Here is a 21,844-nt window from a genome sequence, read left to right on the forward strand (position 1 = left end):
GAAAGGGACAGAGAGGAAGAGAGAATCCCAAGTAGGCTCCATGCTCAACCTCACATGAACTCAAATTGTGAGTTCATGACCTGAGCCAAAATCAAGTCTTGGACCAAGCTTAACCACCTGAGCCACCCAGGTGCCCCATGGTACTTTAAACATTAAAAAAAAATCAAAATTTGTTGTGGGACTTTTAAAAAGTAAACAATTTTGGGGTGCCTGGGTGGCTCAGTCGGTTGAGCATCCGACTGTGGCTCAAGTCATGACCTTGCAATTTGTGGATTCAAGCCCTGCATTAGGCTCTGTGCTGACAGCTCAGAGCCTGGAGCCTACTTCGGATTCTGTCTCCCTCTCTCTCTGCCCCTCCCTGGCTTGCATTCTGTCTCTCTCTCTCTCTCTCAAAAATAAATAAACATTGAAAATTTTCAGGGGTGCCTCAGTCGGTTAAGCATGACTCTTTTTTTTTTTTTAAACGTTTTTTTTTTTTTTTTGAGAGAGAGAGAGAGAGAGCACGAGCAGGGGAGGAGCAGAGAGAGATGGAAACAGAATCGGAAGCAGGCTCCAGGCTCTGAGCTGTCAGCACAGAGCCCAGGGCAGGGCTCAAACCCCAGAACCAGGAGATCATGACCTAAGTTAAGCCAAAGTCTGACGCTTAACTGAGTGAGCCACCCAGGAGCCCATGCTTCTGACTCTTGATTTCGGCTCAGGTCATGAACTCACAATTTGAGTTCAGTCTCCCTCATCAGGCTCTGTGCTAACAGTGCAGAATCTACTTGGGATTCTCTTTACCTCTCTCTCTGCCCCTCCCCTGCTTGATCTGTTTCTCTCTCAAATAAAGAAACTTTAAAAAATTTTTTTAAATAAAAATAAATAATTGCATACCTAACTAATCCAGACTTCTAGGTGTTTGTTTGTTTGTTTTTAAGCTCTGGAAAGGGCAACCAGCCCAAACTAAGTCCTTCATGGTGCACATAAAGGGAGCTAAAATCTTTTAGAATTAAATCCTAAAGAGTTAAAATGTGTCTGGTCCATGGTTATGGGGTCAGAATCAATGTAAGAACCTTAGGCTCCTGATTCAGAAGTGCATGTTATCACATTTTTGTGAGATTGAGATCAGTGTCTTTCTTCTGTTGCTTGCTGGTTGTTAGGAGAAATTTCTTGAGGATAGAGACTGTATCATCTCCATTATCATCTCCGTATCTCTTGGATGTAGTAAATAACACACAGAATAGACAGTAACAATAGACATTTGTTACATGAAAGGATAGATGGATGGATTTGGCTTTTGTATTAGTCCTCAAAAAAAAGTCTAGGATTTAGCTTTGTGGAAATTCTGGTCATTAGATGTACATACGAACTGTTAGATTTATTAAGTATTGGACACCAAAAGGGAAACAGTTAGCAAATAATCTAGAAAGAGAGGCTGGGGCCACATTATAGGAGTACTTAAATGTTAAGCTAAAGATTTTGGAATGTATTATCCAATCAACTGAAAAGTTTTGAGCCAAGGAGTGATACACATACATGCATGCACACACATATACATGATAGGAAGAATAGTTAGAAGGAGAGAGAAAAATTATTTTGACAGTTCACTTGAAGTGTTGATTAAAGATGCTGGCTGTGAGAAGGGAAATGTGGTTACAGATGTATATAGAAAATGGCCAGAACTTTATTGCTGATGAAGTGTGGAATTCAAGGGAATAGAATACTCAAAAATGAAGCTGAGGTTCCAGATGTCATCTTTGCCTATATATTTTGGAGGGTGATAATGTCATTAACATATGTAGTGGTTTTAAATGATGCATTTGAGGTACTGATGCCACATGTGGGTGAAAATGTTGAATAGGCTATTGGAAATGTGCTGCTAAACGTCAGAAGAGATGACGGGCCCAGAAATTGTTTAGGAGTCATCTGAGTAGAAAGGGTGGTTGAAGTCTAAGGATTAAATGACATTGCCAGGGCATCTGGGTGGCTCAGTCAGTTGAGCGTCCGACTTGATTTCAGCTGGGGTCCTGAGATTGAGCCCCATGTTGGACTCCCCACTGAGCATGGATCCTAAAATATTCTCTCTCTCTCTCCCTCCCTCTCTCTCTCTCTCTCTCTCTCGCTCCCCCCCAACCTCCCTCCCTCTCTTCCTCCCTCCCTCCCTCCTTCCTTCTGCCCCTCTCTCCCACTCACTCTCTCTTAAATATATATATATACATATATATATATGAGATTGCCAGGGAGGGAGGTATAGAGAGACAAAAACCAGGGACACATCCATAGGGAAATTCCATTTAAGAGGGGTAGAAGAGGAGCCAGAGAAGAAACAAAGTGAAACCTGAGAATAGTCCAAGGAGAAGAGGGTAGGGGAAATACTTTTCATAGGGAAACATGAGTAACAAACTTTTTTTATTAAAAAAATTTTTTTTAATGTTTTTTATTTATTTTTGATGGAGAGAGAGAGCATGAGTGGGGGAGGAACAGAGAGAAAGGGAGACACAGAATTTGAAGCAGGCTCCAGGCTCTAAGCTGTCAGCACAGAGCCCAGTGCGGGGCTCGAACTCACGGACTGTGAGATCATGACCTGAGCCAAAGTCGGACGCCCAACTGACTGAGCCACCCAGGTGCCCCAACAGACTTTTTTTAATAAAATGTTTTGGGGCACCTGGGTGGCTCAGTTAAGTGTCTGACTCTTGACCTCGGCTCAGGTCATGATCTCTCAGTTCATGGGATCAAGCCCTGCCTCGGACTCTGTGCTGACAATGTGGAGCCTGCTTGGGATTCTCTCTCTCTCCCTTTGTGCCCCTCCCCCACTCATGTGTGCTCTCTCTCAAATTTTTTTTAATTAAAAGAAAATAGTTTACACACAGTTCGTATTATAAGGTAGGTTATATGACAGTAGGTTAAATGACATTTGGGGTGCCTGGGTGACTCATTCAGTTAAGCATCCAACTTCCGCTCAGGTCATGATCTCATGGCTCATAAGTTCAAGCCCCGCAAGCCCTGCTCTGTGCTGACAGCTCAGAGCCTGGAGCCTACTTTGGTTTCTGTGTCTCCCTCTCTCTCTGTCCCTCCCCTGCTTGCACTCTGTCTCTGTCTCTCTCAAAAATAGTAAAAAATCTAAAAAAAAGGGGATGGTATTTTGCAGGAAACTTGTATTATTTTATTATTATGTATTAACAGAATTTTTGTTGAACATTAACAATATTCAACATATTTTTCTAGACCTAGTGGTTGAAGAAATCTTTATAATTTTTTTTTTAACGTGTATTTTTGAGAGAGTGAGAATGAGCAGGGGAAAGGCAGAGAGAGGAGACACAGAATCTGAAGCAGACTCCAGGCTCAGCTGTCAGCACAGAGCCCCACATGAGACTCGAACCCACGAACCGTGAAATCATGACATGAGCTGAAGTTGGGCGCCTAACCTACTGAACTACCCAGGTGCCCCAAAATCTTTAAGTTTTTAAACTTCAGTTTGAGAGGAGAAATTGATTTTAATCAATAATCATCTTAATTGAAAGCCTTGAGGTTTTAAAGGATAAGAAACTCCATGTTTTTGTTCTATGGCAGTAATACCTGCTATAACAGACTGGATAAATTCTGAACAGTGAAGTTTTTACCATACTGGAGCATTTACCTTCAGTACTTTTCAGTGTAGTTTCCCCACAACATTCATAAGTATTAGGGGTAAAAATATCTACATATTTACTGATGATTTTTCCCTAAGTAACTTTTTGGTTTTTCCTTCTTTTCAGGATCTGACTGGCATAGAATCTATGGATCAATGTCGCCATACCTTGGAACAGCATAACTGGAACATAGAGGTATAGTATGATTCATTCTGAGCCTATTTTTTCCCCCTAGTTTGACAGTGAACCAAAGACATGTATTTTTCCACAACAGAAATCCTTTCTTTTTATAGAAAATTTTTTTTAATTTATAATTCTTTAATCTTAAAAAGATTTGTGGGGAAGATAAAAATTATGATCAAAGCTTTATTATAAAATTTTATAAAAGATGGTGACCAGATCCTTCTGTGTAGTGTCCCTCCCTCTTATTTTTTTCTCAGTGGCTCTTTGGAAAAAGTTGGTTTTTATATATTTGGTTTGTAACCAGATACCTTAATGTGAACTTTCTTATTACATATTTCGTAGTTTATTTTTTTGGATTTTCTAGGTAATTGTATCATCTGCAATTCAATGATTTTTTTCAGTATATAGATCTTTTGTTACTTGATCACTGAATTGCTAGAACGTCCTAACAATGTCAGTTAATAATGGTAATAGCAAACATCTTGTCCACCCTATAATGCCTCTGATGTTTTATTATTGAGTGTGATGTTAGTTGTTGTTTGGAGACAAATCACTAGAATTTAAGCTCCATGCAAGTAGAAATATTTATATTTGGTTTTGTTAACTGCTGTCTTCCTAAGAGCATCTAAAACTGATCCCAGCACATCATAGACTCTCGATAAATATCTGCTGATTGTCTTCCAACCTTAGTATATTCATATGATCTCTGGTGAGATTACTGTGTTTTAATTATAGTATGTTATTTGAATTGGGTGCTAGATTTCTGAAAATGTATTCCTAAGTTATATTTAGTTATTCAACAAACTTTTAAGCTCTGGAATTATACCAGAGAACAAGACTAATAGCCTACTCCCATGAAATTCTAGATATCATGAAATTCTAGATAATTTCAATTTGTAATAAATGCTGTGAATTAGATGAGTGTACGAAATGTAACAGGATCTGGGAAGTTATTTTAAATAAGGTGGTGAAGGGGCAGCTGGGTAGCTCGGTTGGTTGAGCCCCCGACTTTGGCTCAGGTCATGATCTTATGGTTTGTTAATTCAGGCTCCACATTAGGCTTTCTGCTGTCAGTGCAGAGCCTGCTTTAGATCCTCTGTCCTTTCTCTGCCCTTACCCTGCTTGCTCTCTCTCTCTCAAAAATAAATAAACATTTAAAAAATAAATAGGATGGTAAAGAAAGGCATTTCTGAGGAGGTTGTATTTCAGCTGACACCCAAATAATGAAAAGGGATGATGAATGTGAAAATCTTGGGGGGATTTTCTGCATTTTAGGCAGAGGAAATGATGATCTGTATGATAATTTTGTGCTATCTCCTTGTTAGATTTTTATTTCAAGCATAAGGTGGCTTTATTAGATCACGGGCTTGATAAAATGAATTGAGAAGGGTATATATATATAGCGCAGATTTGAAAGAAAGCACTTGAAACTTTGTTTCTGCCAGTTCTCTATTAACTTTTTCATGTTTTCCCATCATTCACAATTTCTTTGTTACATCTTTTTATTTATTTATTTATTTTTTTAAGTTTCTTTATTTTTGAGAGAGTGAGCGGGGAAGGGGAGAGGGAGAGAATCTTGATGCTGTCAGTGTGAAGCCTGACTTGGGGCTTGATCCCATGAACTGTGAGATCATTACCTGAGCCAAAATCAAGAGTTGAATGTTTAACCAACTGAGCCATCCAGGCACCTCTTAGCTACATTACATGTTTCTTGTTGAGCTTTCCTAGGAGATGCTTTTTTCTTAGATATTTCCAAGGTTTTTAGCATAGGCTATACAAAGTAGCATGTTTTCTACTCTCTTTTGTATCTGTTCTATTATCCTCTCATTGTTTTTATTATATTTTCTTTTTTAAAAATGAGACTTGCTGGAGACTGGTTTATTTTAATGTGTTTGGTTTATAAGAAGCTCTTGTATTTATCAGTTCTTATTTTCTTCTTTCTTTTTTATTTTTTTAAGAAAAATCTGTTCACCCTTTTGTAGATTCATATTCTTTTTCTTAGCATTTGATTTTTATAGCTTCGTTAATTTATTTGTATTCTTCCTTGCATTGAAGGCTCTGAATTTTCAGAAGAAAATACATTGTTAAAGTTTTGATTTTCTTCTTTGACCCAAGGGTTATTTAGGAACATATTTGGAGTTTGTAGTAGCTCGTTCTTTTGTTTTTTGTTTACCTTTTCATATCAGTCTTTCATTTTATTTCATGTAGGTATTTATTGAGGTCCTTACAGCTTTTTTTTTTATTTAAAAAAAGTTTTTTTTTTTTAACGTTTATTTTTTGAGAGACACAGAGAGACAGAGCATGAGCGGGAAAGGGGCAGAGAGAGAGGGCGACACAGAATCCGAAGCAGGCTCCAGGCTCCGAGCTGTCAGCACAGAGTCCAACACAGAGCTCAAACTCAAGAACCGCAAGATCATGACCTGAGCCAAAGTCGGACGCTCAACCGACTGAGCCACCCAGGCACCCCGAGGTCCTTACAGCTTAATAATGTTCCATTAACATTATGAAATATATTTTTTTAATTAAATGTTTTAAACTTAAAGAAAATACAGAGATAAGGGGAACAACCATGTACCTTCCATCCAGCTCCTGAAAGCCAGACATTTTGCATTACTTGTTTAAAATTTCTTTGAAACAAATATGGATAAACTTAAACCCCGTGTAAGTTGCTTACATGTCATCCCTGTCCAACCCCCTACCTTTCTGTTCCTTCTTTCTGAGAAGTAACCACTGTTGGCAACTAGATGTTTATCAAGGAATGTGGGTTTTTATTGGATAAAGGTTGTGTCTGTATTCAGTCAAGCTTATTACATGTATAATTAAAATTTACTATTTCTTTTCTGTTTACTTAATGAGACTACTGGACATGATGAACTTGAATGTGGTTTCATAGATTTCTTTATTTCTTACTGATGATTTTTTTTTTCTAATTATAAAAATAATACATGTCTTCCCAGAATTTGAAACACAAGAGTTGATAAAATTGAAAATGAAAGTTCTTGGTAATCACACTTAAGATAACCACGTTTGATGTTTTAATGTATGTCCTTCTGGACCTTCTTATATGTGCTGGAAATATATGTATATGCTTTTCCAGTGTTAAAAACAAATATATCAAAGAAATGCTTATTTTTTGTACATGCTGTGAAAGGGCAGTCCATGGTGCAGATAAAAAGCATTAATACATTTTATGTCTATTTTCGGGGAAATACTTCCTTACTCTTGTATAGTTTGATTACTTTATTTGACACAGAAAGACAAGTGGCTGTTAGAGCTTTTTTATAATATCTTTTAATATCAGATGATATTTTTTGTTTTAAATTCTACTTTGATGTATTAATACTGTTGCCCCTGCTTTTCTTTATTTTTTTTTAATATTTATTTATTTTGGGGAATAGGGGAAGCAGAGAGAGAGGGAGACAGAGGATCTTAAGCAGTCTGCACTGACAGTGAAGAGCCTGACCTGGGGCTTGAACCCACGAACCATGAGATTATGACCTGAGCCAAAATCAAGAGTTGGATGCTCAACCATCTGAGCCACCCAGCCACCCCACTGCTTTTCTTTATTGATTTTCAGTTACCTGGTATAATGTCAACCATCTTTTAATAGGAAACAACTTATCAAAATATTAGAAGCTTTTTGCAAAAATAACTGCACATGTGCATACCCACACAAAGAATTCCAAAAAACGTAAAGAATTAAAGCTGTAAAAAAAAAAATCAATAAAAAAGGAAGTAATTGTTCTCCCTTAATTCCACCACTTCTTAGATAGCTGGTGTTAAGTTTTAGTGTATAGCCTTTCAGACTTTCTAAGTTTTTTTTAATGTTTTTATTTTTTTATTTTTATTATTATTATTTTTTTTCCAAAGTTTTTATTTATTTTTGGGACAGAGAGAGACAGAGCATGAACGGGGGAGGGGCAGAGAGAGAGGGAGACACAGAATCGGAAACAGGCTCCAGGCTCCGAGCCATCAGCCCAGAGCCTGACGCGGGGCTCGAACTCACAGACCACGAGATCGTGACCTGGCTGAAGTCGGACGCTTAACCGACTGCGCCACCCAGGCGCCCCTTTTTTAATGTTTTTATATACTGGAGAGAGAGCGCGCATGCACACATGTGCACGCAAGTTGGGGAAGGGCAGAGAAAGATAGGGAGAGACAGGATCTGAAGCAGGCTCCAGGCTCTGAGCTGTCAGCACAGATTCTGATGTGGGGCTCGAACCGACAAACCGTGAGATCATGACCTAAGCCAAAGTCATACACTTAGCTGACTGAACCACCAAATGCCCCACCTTTCAGACTTTTTATATGCATTTAGATGACTACATAAATTGAAGTATAATTTTCTTGTTACACAGGTGGGATTATGCCACCTTTACAGCTTTTTTCACTTAAATCTGTTTCGGTAACTCATAAAAATAATACATGAACTATATTAAAATCTGGTTTTAAAAAGTTTAAAGCCTAAGATGAAATATGAAAAAAAAAAATCCCATTCGGATCACTTTCCTACTGCAATCTTTTAGTCCTAAATCTCCAACATAGTGATATTAACAATTTTTTATTTGTTTCCACATACTTTTATGCCTAAAACTCTATATTTTCCCCGAAATAAACCAGAGGTTCTCAGACTTTGTGGTGTCACTCTTTATACTTAAGAATTATTGGGAACCTGGGGGTGCCTGGGTGGCTCAGTTGGTTAGACATCCAACTTCGGCTCAGGTCAGGATCTCATGGTTCATGGGTTCGAGCCCTGCATTGGGCTCTGTGCTGACAGCTCAGAGGCTGGAGCCTTCTTTAGATTCTGTGTCTTCCTCTATCTCTGCCCCTCCCCCGCTCATGGTCTCTCTGACTTTCAAAAATAAATAAACATGAAAAAAAAAAGAATTATTGGGAATCAGGACACCTAGGTGGCTCAGTCAGTCAAGTGTCTGACTTGGGCTCAGGTCATGATCTCATAGTTAGTGAGTTTGAGCCCCACATCAGGCTCTCTGCTGTCAGCACAGAGCCCGTCTCCATCCTCTGTTCTCCCTCTGTGCCCCACCCCCACTTGTGCACGTGCTCTCTCTGTGACTCTCTCTTTCAAAATAAGTAAGCTTAAAAAAAAAAATTATTGGGAACCTCCATAGAGCTTCTTTTTATATATGGGTTATATCAGTTGATATATTAACATATTACAAATTAAAACAAAAATTTTTTAGTTCATCTTAAAAATAATAAACTCATTACATGTTAACATAAATTTTTGCAAATCTCTTTAATGTTTGGCTTAATAGAGAAAAAAACTGTGACGCTTGGGTGGCTCAGTCAGTCGAGCATCCAACCTTGGCTCAGGTCATGATCTCATGGTCTGTGGGTTTGAGCTCTGTGCTGACAGCTCAGATCCTGGAGCCTGTTTCAGATTCTGTGTGTCCCTCTCTCTCTGCCCCTCCCCCGCTTGCACTCTGTCTCAAAAATAAACAAACATTAAAAATAAGTAAAAAATAAAGAAAAAAACTAGATTTTCTTATCTGCTTCTGCCTCTGATCTCTTGTGATACATAATCTTATTTTTAAATTAAAAAAAAATTTTTTAAGCTTATTTATTTTGAGAGAGAGGGAGAGAAAATTCTAAGCAGGCTCCATGCTGTCAAGGGGAGCCTGTTACGGGCTCAAACTCATGAACCATCATGATCTGAACTAAAATCAAGAGTGGACCGCTTAACCGATTGAGCCACCCAAGGCACTCCATGATGCGTAGTTTTGAAGTATATGAGGAACATCCAGTTTCACATAAGATATAGTTGGAAATGGGAAGAGTATTTCAACAGCCTTTTCAGATAACCATGGATGTTCTTTGATAGTGTGATAAGTTTCTTAAAGGTTAGTTGTAATATGGAATTTGAAACCATACCAAGGAACTTTTCATTCTCTTTTACGTTGAAATCTATTGATCTGTCTTGCACTTTTTTTTTTTTTAAGTTTCTTACGGTCTTTTTTTTTTTTTTTTTTAAGTTTATTTTTAGAGAGAACACACATGCATGCACACCTGTGCAAGCAGGGAAGGGGCAGAGAGAGAGGGAGTAAGAGTATCCCAAGCAGGCTCCACACTGTCAGTGCAGAGCCCAATGTGTGGGGCTCGATGCTGCTTACATTTCATCCCTATCCAACCCCCCACCTCCTTTCTATTCCTAATTTCTGAGAAGTAACCACTGTTGACAGCTAGGTGTTTATCAAGAAATTTGGCTCACTAAATGTGAGATTATGACCTGAGCTGAAGTCAAGAGTCAGACGCTTAACTGGCTGAGCCATCCAGGCCATGCTACGAATGGTCTTTTTAATGTAGTTAGTAGACGCTTTCACACACAATTTTCTGAGAGGCATCACTTTTCTTCAGTTCTTTTTTTGAGGTCTAGTCTTAATTTTTGTTTTAATTAAAAATGTTTTTTCTTGGTGCACCTGGATGGCTGCTTGGGATTCTCTGTCTCCCTCTCTCTCTCTGCTTCTCTCATCCTCTCTCTCTCTCTCTCAGTAAACTTAAAAAAATGTTTTTTATTGAAGTATAATTGACATGTAATGTTATTAGTTTCAGTTGCACAACATCATGATTATTTTTATATATTGCAAAATAATCACCACAGTAAGCCTGGTTACTATCTGTCAACATACATAGTTACAGACTTTATTCTTGTGATGAAAACTTTTAAGATCTAGTCAGCTCATTACCTCCCCCGGCATCCTTGAAGCCCCCTGGCTACTCCTCTAGCCCCTCTTTGGCTTTGTGCCTTGAGCCTGACTTGGAGAGAATATTTGAGGATAGGTGGGCTTCAGGATGCTGGATCCAGTCATCTTTTTCTTTCTTTCTTTTTTTTTTAATGTTATTTATTTTTGAGACAGAGACAGAGCATGAGCAGGGGAGGGGCAGAGAGTGAGGGAGACACAGAATCTGAAGCAGGCTCCAGGCTCTGAGCTGTCAGCACATAGCCGATGTGGGGCTTGAACTCACAGACTCTGAGATCATGACCTGAGCTGAAGTCGGACGCTTAACCGACTGAGCCACCCAGGCGCCCCAGTCATCTTTTTCTTAAGTTATATGTTTAGTCCTTTCACATGTTGAACTTCCCCCATATCTGTTTCCCAAAAATAAAATGTTCCTTAAAGGCCATCATGAGTCAGAAATGGAACTGGCGGCAGCAGCTATCAGATGAGCTATCTTGTGTCGGCCACCTGCTTTCTCCTCCCATTACTTCTCTAAGTATTGTTGTCTTCTCTAGAAAGCCAAACCACGAGCACCAGTTTACGCATCTAGTAAGGTAGTGCTGGTGGTTGACACGAGGCTCTCAATTCCTTGGCATGTGAAATGCTCCATAGGACTGCTTGAGTGTCCTCCCACCATGGCAGTTGACTTCGCAGTTAACTTGACTCATATCAGTGTTAAGACTACATCTGGTCTCCCCTTTGCTGTCCTGGGCCTCGTGCTTTCTTTGTCACTCCCCTCCTACAAGGTCCTGCTGAAAAGTGGTTGATGTGTCTTGCACTTTGTGAGGATTTTTGACTGTAGCTTGATTTCATTACTTCAGACATTCATTATTTGGAAAATACTGTTCACTGAATTAATACAGATCTTCCAAATGTTGTTGCATTTTACCATATACATAATTTCATGTGTTAAAAGCACCACCAAACTCATCAGAAAAGCTTTTAAGAGGTATTAGGAAATTGGCAGGTTTACAGTGGCAGATATAAGTTCGCAAATTCTAATTTATAATTGACAATAATTGTTGTTAGTTGTGAGTTTTAAATTAACAGCTTTATTATTGATATGTAATTCACATACCAAACAGTTCACCCATTTCAAATGTGAAATTCAGTAGTTTTTAGTATATTCACATTGTTGCGCATCCATTACCCCCATCAGTTTTAAAATATTTTCCCAAAAATGTTTTAAAATATTGAGAACCCCCCCCCCGCCCCCGCAAAATAACCCATGCCCTTTAGCTATTACCCTGCTGCTTCTATCCCTCCCTGCCCCTAAGCAACTACTCATCTACTTTCCATTTATAGATTTCCCTTTTCTGTACTTCCATATGAATGGAATCCTAGTATGTGGTCTTTTGTGACTGGCTTCTTTTACTTAAGATAATATTGTCAAGATTCATTCATGTTGTAGCATGTATCCGTACTGCATGCCTTTTTTTGTATTGTGGTAAAATGTACATAACATAAAAGTTTACCATTTTTTTTAAGTTTATTGTTTAATTTATATCCAAGTTGGTTAGCATATAGTGCAACAGTGATTTCAGGAGTAGATTTCTTAATGCCCCTTACCCATCCCCTCCTCTCACAATCCCTCCAGCAACCCTCTGCTTGTTTTCTATATTTAAGAGTCTCTTATGTTTTGTCCCCCTCCCTGTTTTTATATTCTTTTTGCTTCCCTTATGTTCATCTGTTTTGTATCTAAAAGTCCTCATATGAGTGAAGTCATATGATATTTGTCTTTTCTGACTAATTTCCCTTAGCATAATACCCTCCATTTCCATCCACGTAGTTGCAAATGGCAAGATTTCATTCTTTTTGATTGCCGTGTAATACTCCATTGATTGCCGTGTATACTCCATACACACACACACCACATCTTTATCCATTCATCTTTTGATGGACATTTGGGCTCTTTCCATACTTTGGCTATTGTCGATAGCACTGCTATAAACATTGGGGTGTATGTGCCCCTTCAAAACAGTGCATCTGTATCTCTTGCGTAAATACCCAGTAGTGCAGTTGCTGGGTCATAGGGTAGTTCTATTTTTAATTTTTTGAGGAACCCCCATACTGTTTTCCAGAGTGGCTGCACCATTTTGCATTCCTACCAGCAGTTGCAAAGAGATCCTCTTTCTCCGCACCCTCGCCAACATCTGTTTGTTGCCTGAGTTATTAATGTTAGCCATTTTGACAGGTGTGAGGTGGTATCTCATTGTGGTTTTGATTTGCATTTCCCTGATGATGAGTGATGTTGAGCATCATTTCATGTGTCAGTTGGCCATCTGGATGTCTTCTTTGGAGAAGCGTCTCTTCATTTCTTTGGCCAGTTTCTTCACTGGATTATTTGGTTTTTTGGGTGTTGAATTTGAGAAGTTCTTTATAGATTTTGGATACTAACCCTTTATCTGACAGGTCATTTGCAAATATCTTTTCCCATTCTGTCGATTGCCTTTTAGTTTTGCTGATTGTTTTCTTTGCTGTGCAGACGCTTTTTATTTTGATAAGGTCCCAATAGTTCATTTTTGCGTTTGTTTCCCTTGCCTCTGGAGAGGTGTTGAGTAAGAAGTTGCTGCAGCCGAGGTCAAAGAAGTTTTTGCCTGCTTTCTCCTCTAGGGTTTTCATGGCTTCCTATCTTACATTTAGAGCTTTTATCCATTTTGAGTTTATTTTTGTGTATGTTGTAAGAAAGTAGTCTAGGTTCATTTTTCTGCATGTTGCTGTCCAGTTTTCCCAGCACCACTTGCTGAAGAGACTGTCTTTCTTCCATTGGATATTCCTTCCTGGTTTGTCAAAGATTAGTTGGCCATACGTTTGTGGATCTATTTCTGTGTTCTGTATTGTGTTCCGTTGATCTGAGTGTCTGTTTTTGTGCCAGTACCATACTGTCTTGATGATTACAGCTTTGTAATACATCTTGAAGTGAGACATTGTGACGCATCCAGCTTCGGTTTTCATTTTCAAGATTGCTTTGCCTATTCAGGGTTTTTCTGGATCCATACAAATTTTAGAATTGTTTTAGTTCTTTGAAGAATGCTGGTGTTATATTGATAGGGATTGCAAAAGTTTACCATTTTAATCATTTTAAGATTACAATTTTGTTGCATTAAGTACATTATTGTGCAGCCATTACCACTATGTTTTCAGAATTTTTTCATCTTCCCAAATTGAAACTCTGTACCCATTAAACGATTATTTCCCATTGTCTCCTTTCCCTGCCTCTGGTAACCACAATTCCACATTTTATCTTTATAAAATTTGACTATTTTAGATACCTGATGTAAGAGGCATCAGACAGTATTTGTCCTTTTGTATCTGGCTTATTTCACTCAGCATTATGTTTTCAAGATTTATCCACGTCATGGTGTGTATCAGTACTTCATTCCTTTTTATTGTCAAATCATATTCCTTTGTATGAATATACCACAGTATCTTCATTCATTAGTTGATAAACGCTTGGACTGTTCCCACTTTAATCTATTATCAGTAATGTTGCAGGGAACGTTAGTGTGCAAGTTTTTGTGGAGATGTATGTTTTCATGTCTCTTGGGTGTATAGCTAGGAGTAGAATTGCTGGCTCCTATGACAACTCTATGTTTAACCTTTTGAAGAACTGCCAGACTCTTTCCAAAGAGGCTACACTATTTTACATTCCAGTAGTAGTGGATAAGGGGTCCAGTTTCTCCACATGTCACCAACATTTGTTAATATCTGTCTTTTAAAATTTTATTTTTTTAATGTTTTTATTTATTTTTGAAGGAGGGAGAGAGAGACAGAGCATGAGGGGGGGAGGAACAGAGAGAGGGAGACACAGAATTCGAAGCAGGCTCCAGGCTCCGAGCTGTCAGCACAGAGCCCATTGCAGGGCTTGAACTCACGAACTGTGAGATCACGACCTGAGCCGAAGTCGGACGCTTAACTGACTGAGCCATCCAGGCACCCCAATATCTGTCTTTCATATGATAGCCTTTTAGTGGGTGTGAAATAGTATCTTGTGGTTTTGGTTTGCATTTTTCTAATGGCTAATGATGATAGAGCATCTTTTCACGCGTTTGTTGGTTGTTTGTAAATCATCTTTGGAGAGCATCTATTCAAGTCTTTTGCCCATTTTTAAATTGGGTTATTATCTTTTTGATGATGAGTTGTAAGGGTTCTTAATATATTCTAGATGCTACACTCTTATCAGATATATGATTTGTAAATCTTTTCTCCTATTCTGTGGGTTGCCTTTTGACTCTTTTGATAGTGTCCTTTGATGCACAAAAGTTTTCAGTTTTTTTGTTGTTTTGCTTTTAAAGTAAGCTCCATGCCCAATGTGGAGCTTGAACTCCCAGCCCTGAGTTCAAGAGTCAACATGCTTTTCCAACTGAGCCAGCCAGGTGCCCCAAACGTTTTCAGTTTTGATGGAAGTCCCAGTTTATCTAATGTTTTTCTTTTGTTGTTTGTGTTTTTACCATCATATCTAAGGAACAATTGCCTAATCCAGGGTCATGAAGATTTTCACCTATGTCTTCTTTTAAGAATTTTATAATTTCAGCTCTTACATTTACGTCTTTGATGTGTTTTGAGTTAATTTGTGTGTATAATATGATTTAAGGGTTCAAGTTCATTCTTTTGCATGTTAGCGTCCAGTTGTCCCAGCATCATTTGTTGATAGACTGTTTTTTCCACATCGAATTGTGCCTTTATACTTGAAAATATGAAAACTTAGAGAACTGCCTGGCGTTAGCCACACTGCAAAATTTAAAGCCAACTATCACGGTGAGAGAACACTCAAGTCCTCACTTCTTACAGCAACTGTAGTTTCCCAAAACCACTCTCAGGTTTGATAATTCACTAGAAGAGTTAACTAAAAGCTATTATACTCATGGTTACGATTTATTGTAGGGAAAGGGTATAGATTAAAATCAGCTAAAGGAAGAGATCTATAAGGCAATGTTGAGTTCTAAGCACAAAGCTTCAGTATTCCTCTTTCATGCAGTCAGAATGCATTATCCTTCTGGCAAAGATTTGTGACATTATGCATGAAGTATTGCCAGTCAGGGAAGCTTACCTCAGCTTCAGTGTCCAGAGTTTTCATTGGGTCTTATTTACACAGTATAATTGTTTTTGATTGATTACCTATGATTGAACTCAGTCTCCAGGTCAACTGATACTGCATTACCCACAGTCCCCACCCTAAACCCCATGGTTGACCTTTCTGGGGTGGCAGTCTACCCTATCAGGTATAGATTATCTCCCAGAATCCAGAGCCAAATACCAGATCTTTTTTTGGACACAGTGAAATTTTTTACTACACTGGGACAAGTATCCATTTTCTGGGGCAGAGTTAATAAGAGAATAAGGCGTTTTACTGAATATCCTCTGTCAAGATTATATTAGGATCTTTATGTATGTACATCTTACTAAATTTTCAAATTCACCCTGAGAAATACTGTTCCTCCTTTTTGCATATGAGGAAACTGAGGCTCATAAGCCAAGTGACTATTGTGAGTGGTGGAGCTAAGATTCAGACCTAAGTTTCTGTTCCAAAGCCAAGCCCTCCACCAAACACTGCTCATCAGAGTTGCTCCATCAGACCTCTCTAGGGGCACTTCCTACATTGTGTTCTCTGGGATGGCTTTCCTTCACACAGTGAAGCACCTTGGATCCCAGCCACTCTAAATAATACATACCATCTGAATAAAAGCAGTTGTGTTTACTGCACAAATGGAGCTTTCAGATAAATTTCTTGGACTCCTCTACTGTGAATTCTGGAGCCATCACCACACATTGCCTCCCAGCAAAGCAAGTTAAAGGTCTATGAAGATATACTCATCATATAACCTGTTTTGAAGTACCAAGCAATGGTGTTACTTTTAGGTTGATTTGAGCAACACTGAAACTCTTGCTGCTCTTTTTTTCTTCTCAGGCTGCTGTACAGGACCGATTGAATGAACAAGAGGGTGTACCAAGTGTTTTCAACCCACCTCCATCCCGACCCTTGCAAGTTAATACAGCTGACCACAGGATCTACAGCTATGTTGTCTCAAGACCACAACCAAGGGCAAGTTATTTTATAGCTGGAATTTCCCCCTTGTTTGTTTCATAAGTCCATTCACTAGGTTATGTTGATCTCTGTATGATAGGAGCAAAGGAAATATTCAGAATGTAAACCTATTAGGTAGATCTGGCTTCTTGGTAGATATGTTGGGTTTACCATCTTCACTTGATTCTTCAATGAATTGATACAGTAACTATCTTTTTTTTTTTTTTTTAATTTTATTTTTGGCTCTTTGTTAGTTATTTGAAGTTTGTGCACCTTATTTGAGTACACAATTTTATTTACATGTCTGAAAATGTTGGCTGCATGTTCAATAGATTTATCACTTTTTTAAAAAAATATTTTATTTTTTAAGTAATCTCTACACCTTGCGTGGGGCTCGAACTTACAACCATGAGATCAAGAGTTGTATGCTCTAGCACCTGAGCCAGGCACCCTTAAATCTTTCCATTTTAAGTTAAAATGTTTACTGGATTCTTTGTTGCTTCATTTTACTTAATTGTAAGCTACTTCTAGGGAAGTTACTTGGAATCTTTGTGGGAGCCTTAGCCATATCTTTAAAATTCATCTTGAAGGGCTAGTAGCAGGGAGGTGATAAGTGGTTCATTTAAGAATGCTCTGGTGTACCAGGTATTTTGCTGTTGGGGATCCAGATATGAATAAGAGCCAGTCCTCCCCCTTCAAATTGTTCTCATAGTCTAATTAGGAAAGTCAGATATGTATAGTGATGATGAACTCTAGAGAACTTTTTAGAGTTTCTCTTTCTTACTCTTGGAATTACACTCAAACTCTTACACTTGGATTTAGAATTCCAAGAAAGCACTCACTTTAACTTTGCAGCAGTTAGAATTTACTCCGTTATCACACTGTAAGACTTTGTTTTTAAGCAGTCTCCACACTGACCATTGGGCTCAAACCCAGAACCCTGAGATCAAGAGTCACACGCTCTACCGACTGAGTCAACCAGGCGCCCCATCATACTTTTTTTGTGGAATACTTGACAACATTTCAAAAATGGAGTTTCTAAGTAGTTGCTTTGGGGTATTCTGAAGTGGAAGAAAACAAGTTCCTAGAGCAGTTACATGACTCAAGAAATTCTGTGTATGTCTAATGTTTCCGCCATTATTTTCGGACTCTTATGTCAGCCATGGGGCTCCAGAGCTCCCTGGCCATAGACACAGGGAAAGTCTCAGGTTAACACAATGTGACATATAAGAAATGTTTTGTAAATGATAGAGCCCCTACATAGTTAATAATAACAGCAATAATCAACATTGCTAAAATTATAATTAATATTATTACTAAGATTAACGGTCATATGGAGACTTATAATTGTGGTTTATGTAATTATTTCTCATTTATATACAAATGTCCAAAGTAGTAATTGTGGTTATTGTTATTTCTGTATACCATATTTTAATGTATAAATTTGAAAAGGAAAGAATTGGGACACCTGGGTGGCTCAGTCAGTTAAGCATCTGACTTCAGCTCAGGTCACGATCTCGCGGTCCGTGAGTTCGAGCCCTGCGTCGGGCTCTGGGCTGATGGCTCAGAGCCTGGCCTGCTTCCGATTCTGTGTCTCCCTCTCTCTCTGCCCCTCCCCCGTTCATGCTCTGTCTCTCTCTGTCTCAAAAATAAATAAAAACGTTAAAAAAAAATTTAAAAAGGAAAGAATGAATACTTATGATTTAGGGAGGCAAACTTGTAATTAAATTTGACAATATAAATAGTTGCAGAATTGAAGCACTGAAGCAGATTTAATACAAAAATTATGTGATAAAATAAAAATATGATAGTATTAGATGAAATGAGATGAAAGGCAATAAGTCTTTAAGAAGGATGATGTGACCAGGAAGAGGGAACTGTATTGCAGTGGAGGAATCATGCAAAAGAACAAAAAAAGAGTGAAAATTTGAACTAGCCATCTGCGGAGTATTAGAGATTGAGAGAATGGTGTCTAACTTTGTTTTTGGAATTTCAGGGGCTGCTTGGATGGGGTTATTACTTGATAATGCTTCCATTCCGGTTTACCTATTACACAATACTTGATATATTTAGGTATGTACATTTGTATTTATATGTTAGTAGAAATAGGGTAGACTTTGGAGCTGAAACATAGACCAGAATAGTAAGGTTTATGCTTTGTCAGTTTTGACTTGCCAGTTGATCATCAGATTGAATACTCTTTCAGAACACTCTAATACTGTAGTATGACAATATTTTAAATTGTTCAAACATAACAGATGTTGTGAAATGGAACTGTTTTAAAGTAACCCTGTAAAGTAGTCTTGCCTATCTTTCTCAAGATCAGCCTACCTATGTTTATCATTATCCTCCCTCTTCCCACCATGTTTGTCACCTTTACATTCCCTAGTGAATCTTCACACCCTTTTCTTTCTAACCACCATTATCTACCAGCTTCACACCCCTTGTAACTTTTACCCTAAACCATCTAACTATATCTGACTACTCATAATCCCAAAAAATGTTCTTGCTCTTAGATTACCCATTTTTCTCTACATCTCCCACAACACTTTTACCCCTCTGGACACTCCTGTACATTCCCCTCTGTCCTGACAGCTCATTGGTTGCTGGCACTGGCACCCTTCCATATATATACCCCCTTGCTTTACACTTTCACTTTTCTTCTCACTTCCTTCATGTGCCATTCAGAGAGCTCAGTACTGGAAGACAGAGAGGGGCCAGGCCTACAAAATGTCAAAGGAGCCCAAGTTTCTGGCATTAGTCGTGGGGCATCTGGTCTATAACTAAGTAGTAAATGAACCCACACCTAGGCTTTATGGGGAACTACTAAAATGTTTTATGGGCATTTAGGCCAACCGATGGAGCTGGAATATGTGGTCTGGGCCTTGCATACAGGGCAACCTGTGCTTCTCCTGATGCATGGAATAGCTTTGCCTTGCTCTAGGGAGCAGAGGCTGGAGATGAGGACCCAGCAAGTGTAGAAGTGCAAGGATCAGATAAGACTACTTGGTGCTTTAGGAGTCTGCCTGCTTAATGGCTTCCTTTTGCTTTAGCAAAGTTCTTATTGGTTATCAGTTAATCAGTTGATACTCTTTGCATCCTGTTTTATTTGAGAATGGACACATATAAACCGTTAAAATCATAACAGACTGAATTGAGATCTTTTTAAAAAAAAGCTGATCGTCCTGAATTATGTAGGCCATGAGAATATATTACAGTTAAAAAAGTTACAGCCTTTATCCATTCATTCATCAAAATTTGAAAACTTAATAAGATAGTCCTAAATACTTAATTTCAGAGAAAGTTATCAAAACATCAATCTTTTAAAAGATTTTTAACCACTCCCTTACATATATACAACTTCTTACATTTGTTTTTAATTTGCTCTGGAATGTTTGTGTAAGTGAATTTGATTTGATTACTCAGGAGAAATTCCAAGTGAAATTGTATACACATGGGGAATTTGAGGGGCTAAGGAATTGGCTCAAGATTGGGTAAGGAAAGTGTCATAGTTTAGTCGCCTTTTCTGTGCTGAAAATCTGTGAATATTGTTTGCTTTTCTTGGAAAAAAATATGCATGGCATGTGTGACTAATTTTAATGCAACTGTATCATTCAAGCAACTTGTTTAATGTTATGTAGCACATTGACTTATCAGAACTGTGTCCATTGCCTTCTGTGGAAACCCAAAGGCTAAATAAATGGTGCTATATAATTATGATAAGATAGGCTCTTTAGAAACAGATGTGTGGTATCACCCTTAACTTGACAATAGCTGCCAGGTGCCAAATCTATCAGTGTACTCTAGATCAGTTTTATAAACTTCCTTCATGGATGCCATCAACCATAAATCATTAAGCAGGATTTTACTTGACCCCTTGAAAAGCAAGTAAATCATGAGCACAAGTTCGGGTTTGAAGCCTGACCATAATTTGAATGGCTTGGGAGTATGCACTAAAAATTCAAAATCCCAGGATGACAGAAAGGAAAGGAAGAGGCAAGTAGGACAACAAGAAAGAGAAAGCGCTCTTTTCTAGAGCAGTAGAACTGCTGCTTTCTGTGATAATGGAACTTTCTGTGATAATGGAAACGTTCTGTATCTGTACTGTCCAGTGTAGAAGCCACCTAACCACGTATGACTACTGAGTACTTAATGTGGCGAGACCGAAGAGCTGAATTTTAAATTGTATTTCATTTAGTTAACTTTAAATTTAGATAGCTACATGTGGCTACCTTATTAGACAGTGCCATTCTAGAAAATCTGGGGGCACAGCCTGACCTGTGATCTTTTTGGACTGTGTCTTCCTTTCCCAATTTTTCTAGTCCTGAATTTTTCTGCAAAAAGCATGCAGGATTTATTTAGACCAGTGTTGGAATTTATAATCCTAGCAGTTTGCATTCGTCTTGAACAGGCAATGGAACAACACTTGCTGCTTTGCACCTTTTGAGCCAGACTATACTCTCGGGTTTGATGGTCCACTCACAAACCCTTCACCTCCTTTTGCTGCCATGCCTCTGGCTCTGTTGTAGGAACCTTTACAAACTGGCCCACTCCATATGCACTACAGTAAGCCGATTCATGTGATATTTATTCCTTCCTCCCCAGGTTTGCTCTTCGTTTTATACGGCCTGACCCTCGCAGCCGGGTCACTGACCCCGTTGGGGACATTGTTTCATTTATGCACTCTTTTGAAGAGAAATATGGGAGGGCACACCCTGTCTTCTACCAGGGAACGTACAGCCAGGTCAGTGCCACAAACCATATAGATGCCAATTTATTGATATGGTTATATCCACAAAGGAAAGCATAGCCCAGCACTGATCATGTCATTCTTTTACTCAAGAACCTTAAATACCTCTTCACTGCTTATAGAAAAAAAAAAAAGCCAACCCTACTTGATCTAATTCAAACCTCCTTTGGAGGTCTTTCCTATATAACTTGTTTCTGCATACCCTAGGTTCCAGCTAAACCATTTCCTGTACATAGTCTGTACTTCTTACCTCTGTGCCTTTGCTTTTGCTTTTCCCTCCACCTGGAATGCCTTCCTCACATTTTTGGTAAATGGAAGCTTGCCCATCCTTCAGCTAGGTCATATCACTCCTTTCTTATATCCTTTCTGATTGATGTGCCCTACCCTGGCCTACCTTGCAGTCTAAAATAGTAATCTTTCTTATGGTGCTATCATAGTTTTTTTGAAACTTAAAGTATTTTCACCTTTTCCCTTATATTATGGTTGCTTATATTTGTGTTTTATCTCCTATAGCAGACAATAATCCCCTTGAAGGCAAAGC

At 38.5% G+C, this 21,844-nt stretch overlaps 1 protein-coding gene across 3 annotated transcripts in view; it reads left to right on the plus strand.

Moving 5' to 3' along the window:
- FAF2 (Fas associated factor family member 2) overlaps positions 1–21,844 on the plus strand; it is a 77,753-nt gene that overhangs the window by 42,152 nt on the left and 13,757 nt on the right. For all 3 annotated transcript variants that reach the window (XR_015240732.1, XM_025924494.2, XM_086676986.1), the window contains exons 2-5: positions 3,735–3,803; positions 16,437–16,571; positions 18,550–18,626; positions 21,159–21,297. Coding sequence is in view for 2 of the 3 variants with exons in the window: in XM_025924494.2 (XP_025780279.1) it covers positions 3,735–3,803; positions 16,437–16,571; positions 18,550–18,626; positions 21,159–21,297 (420 nt within the window). In the remaining variant the exon portion in view is untranslated. The remainder of the gene's footprint in view (positions 1–3,734; positions 3,804–16,436; positions 16,572–18,549; positions 18,627–21,158; positions 21,298–21,844) is intronic.

Source organism: Puma concolor, chromosome A1, assembly GCF_028749965.1.
Source record: "Puma concolor isolate L17-30 chromosome A1, mPumCon1.1.hap2, whole genome shotgun sequence".
In the NCBI taxonomy this organism is placed as follows: domain Eukaryota; kingdom Metazoa; phylum Chordata; class Mammalia; order Carnivora; family Felidae; genus Puma; species Puma concolor.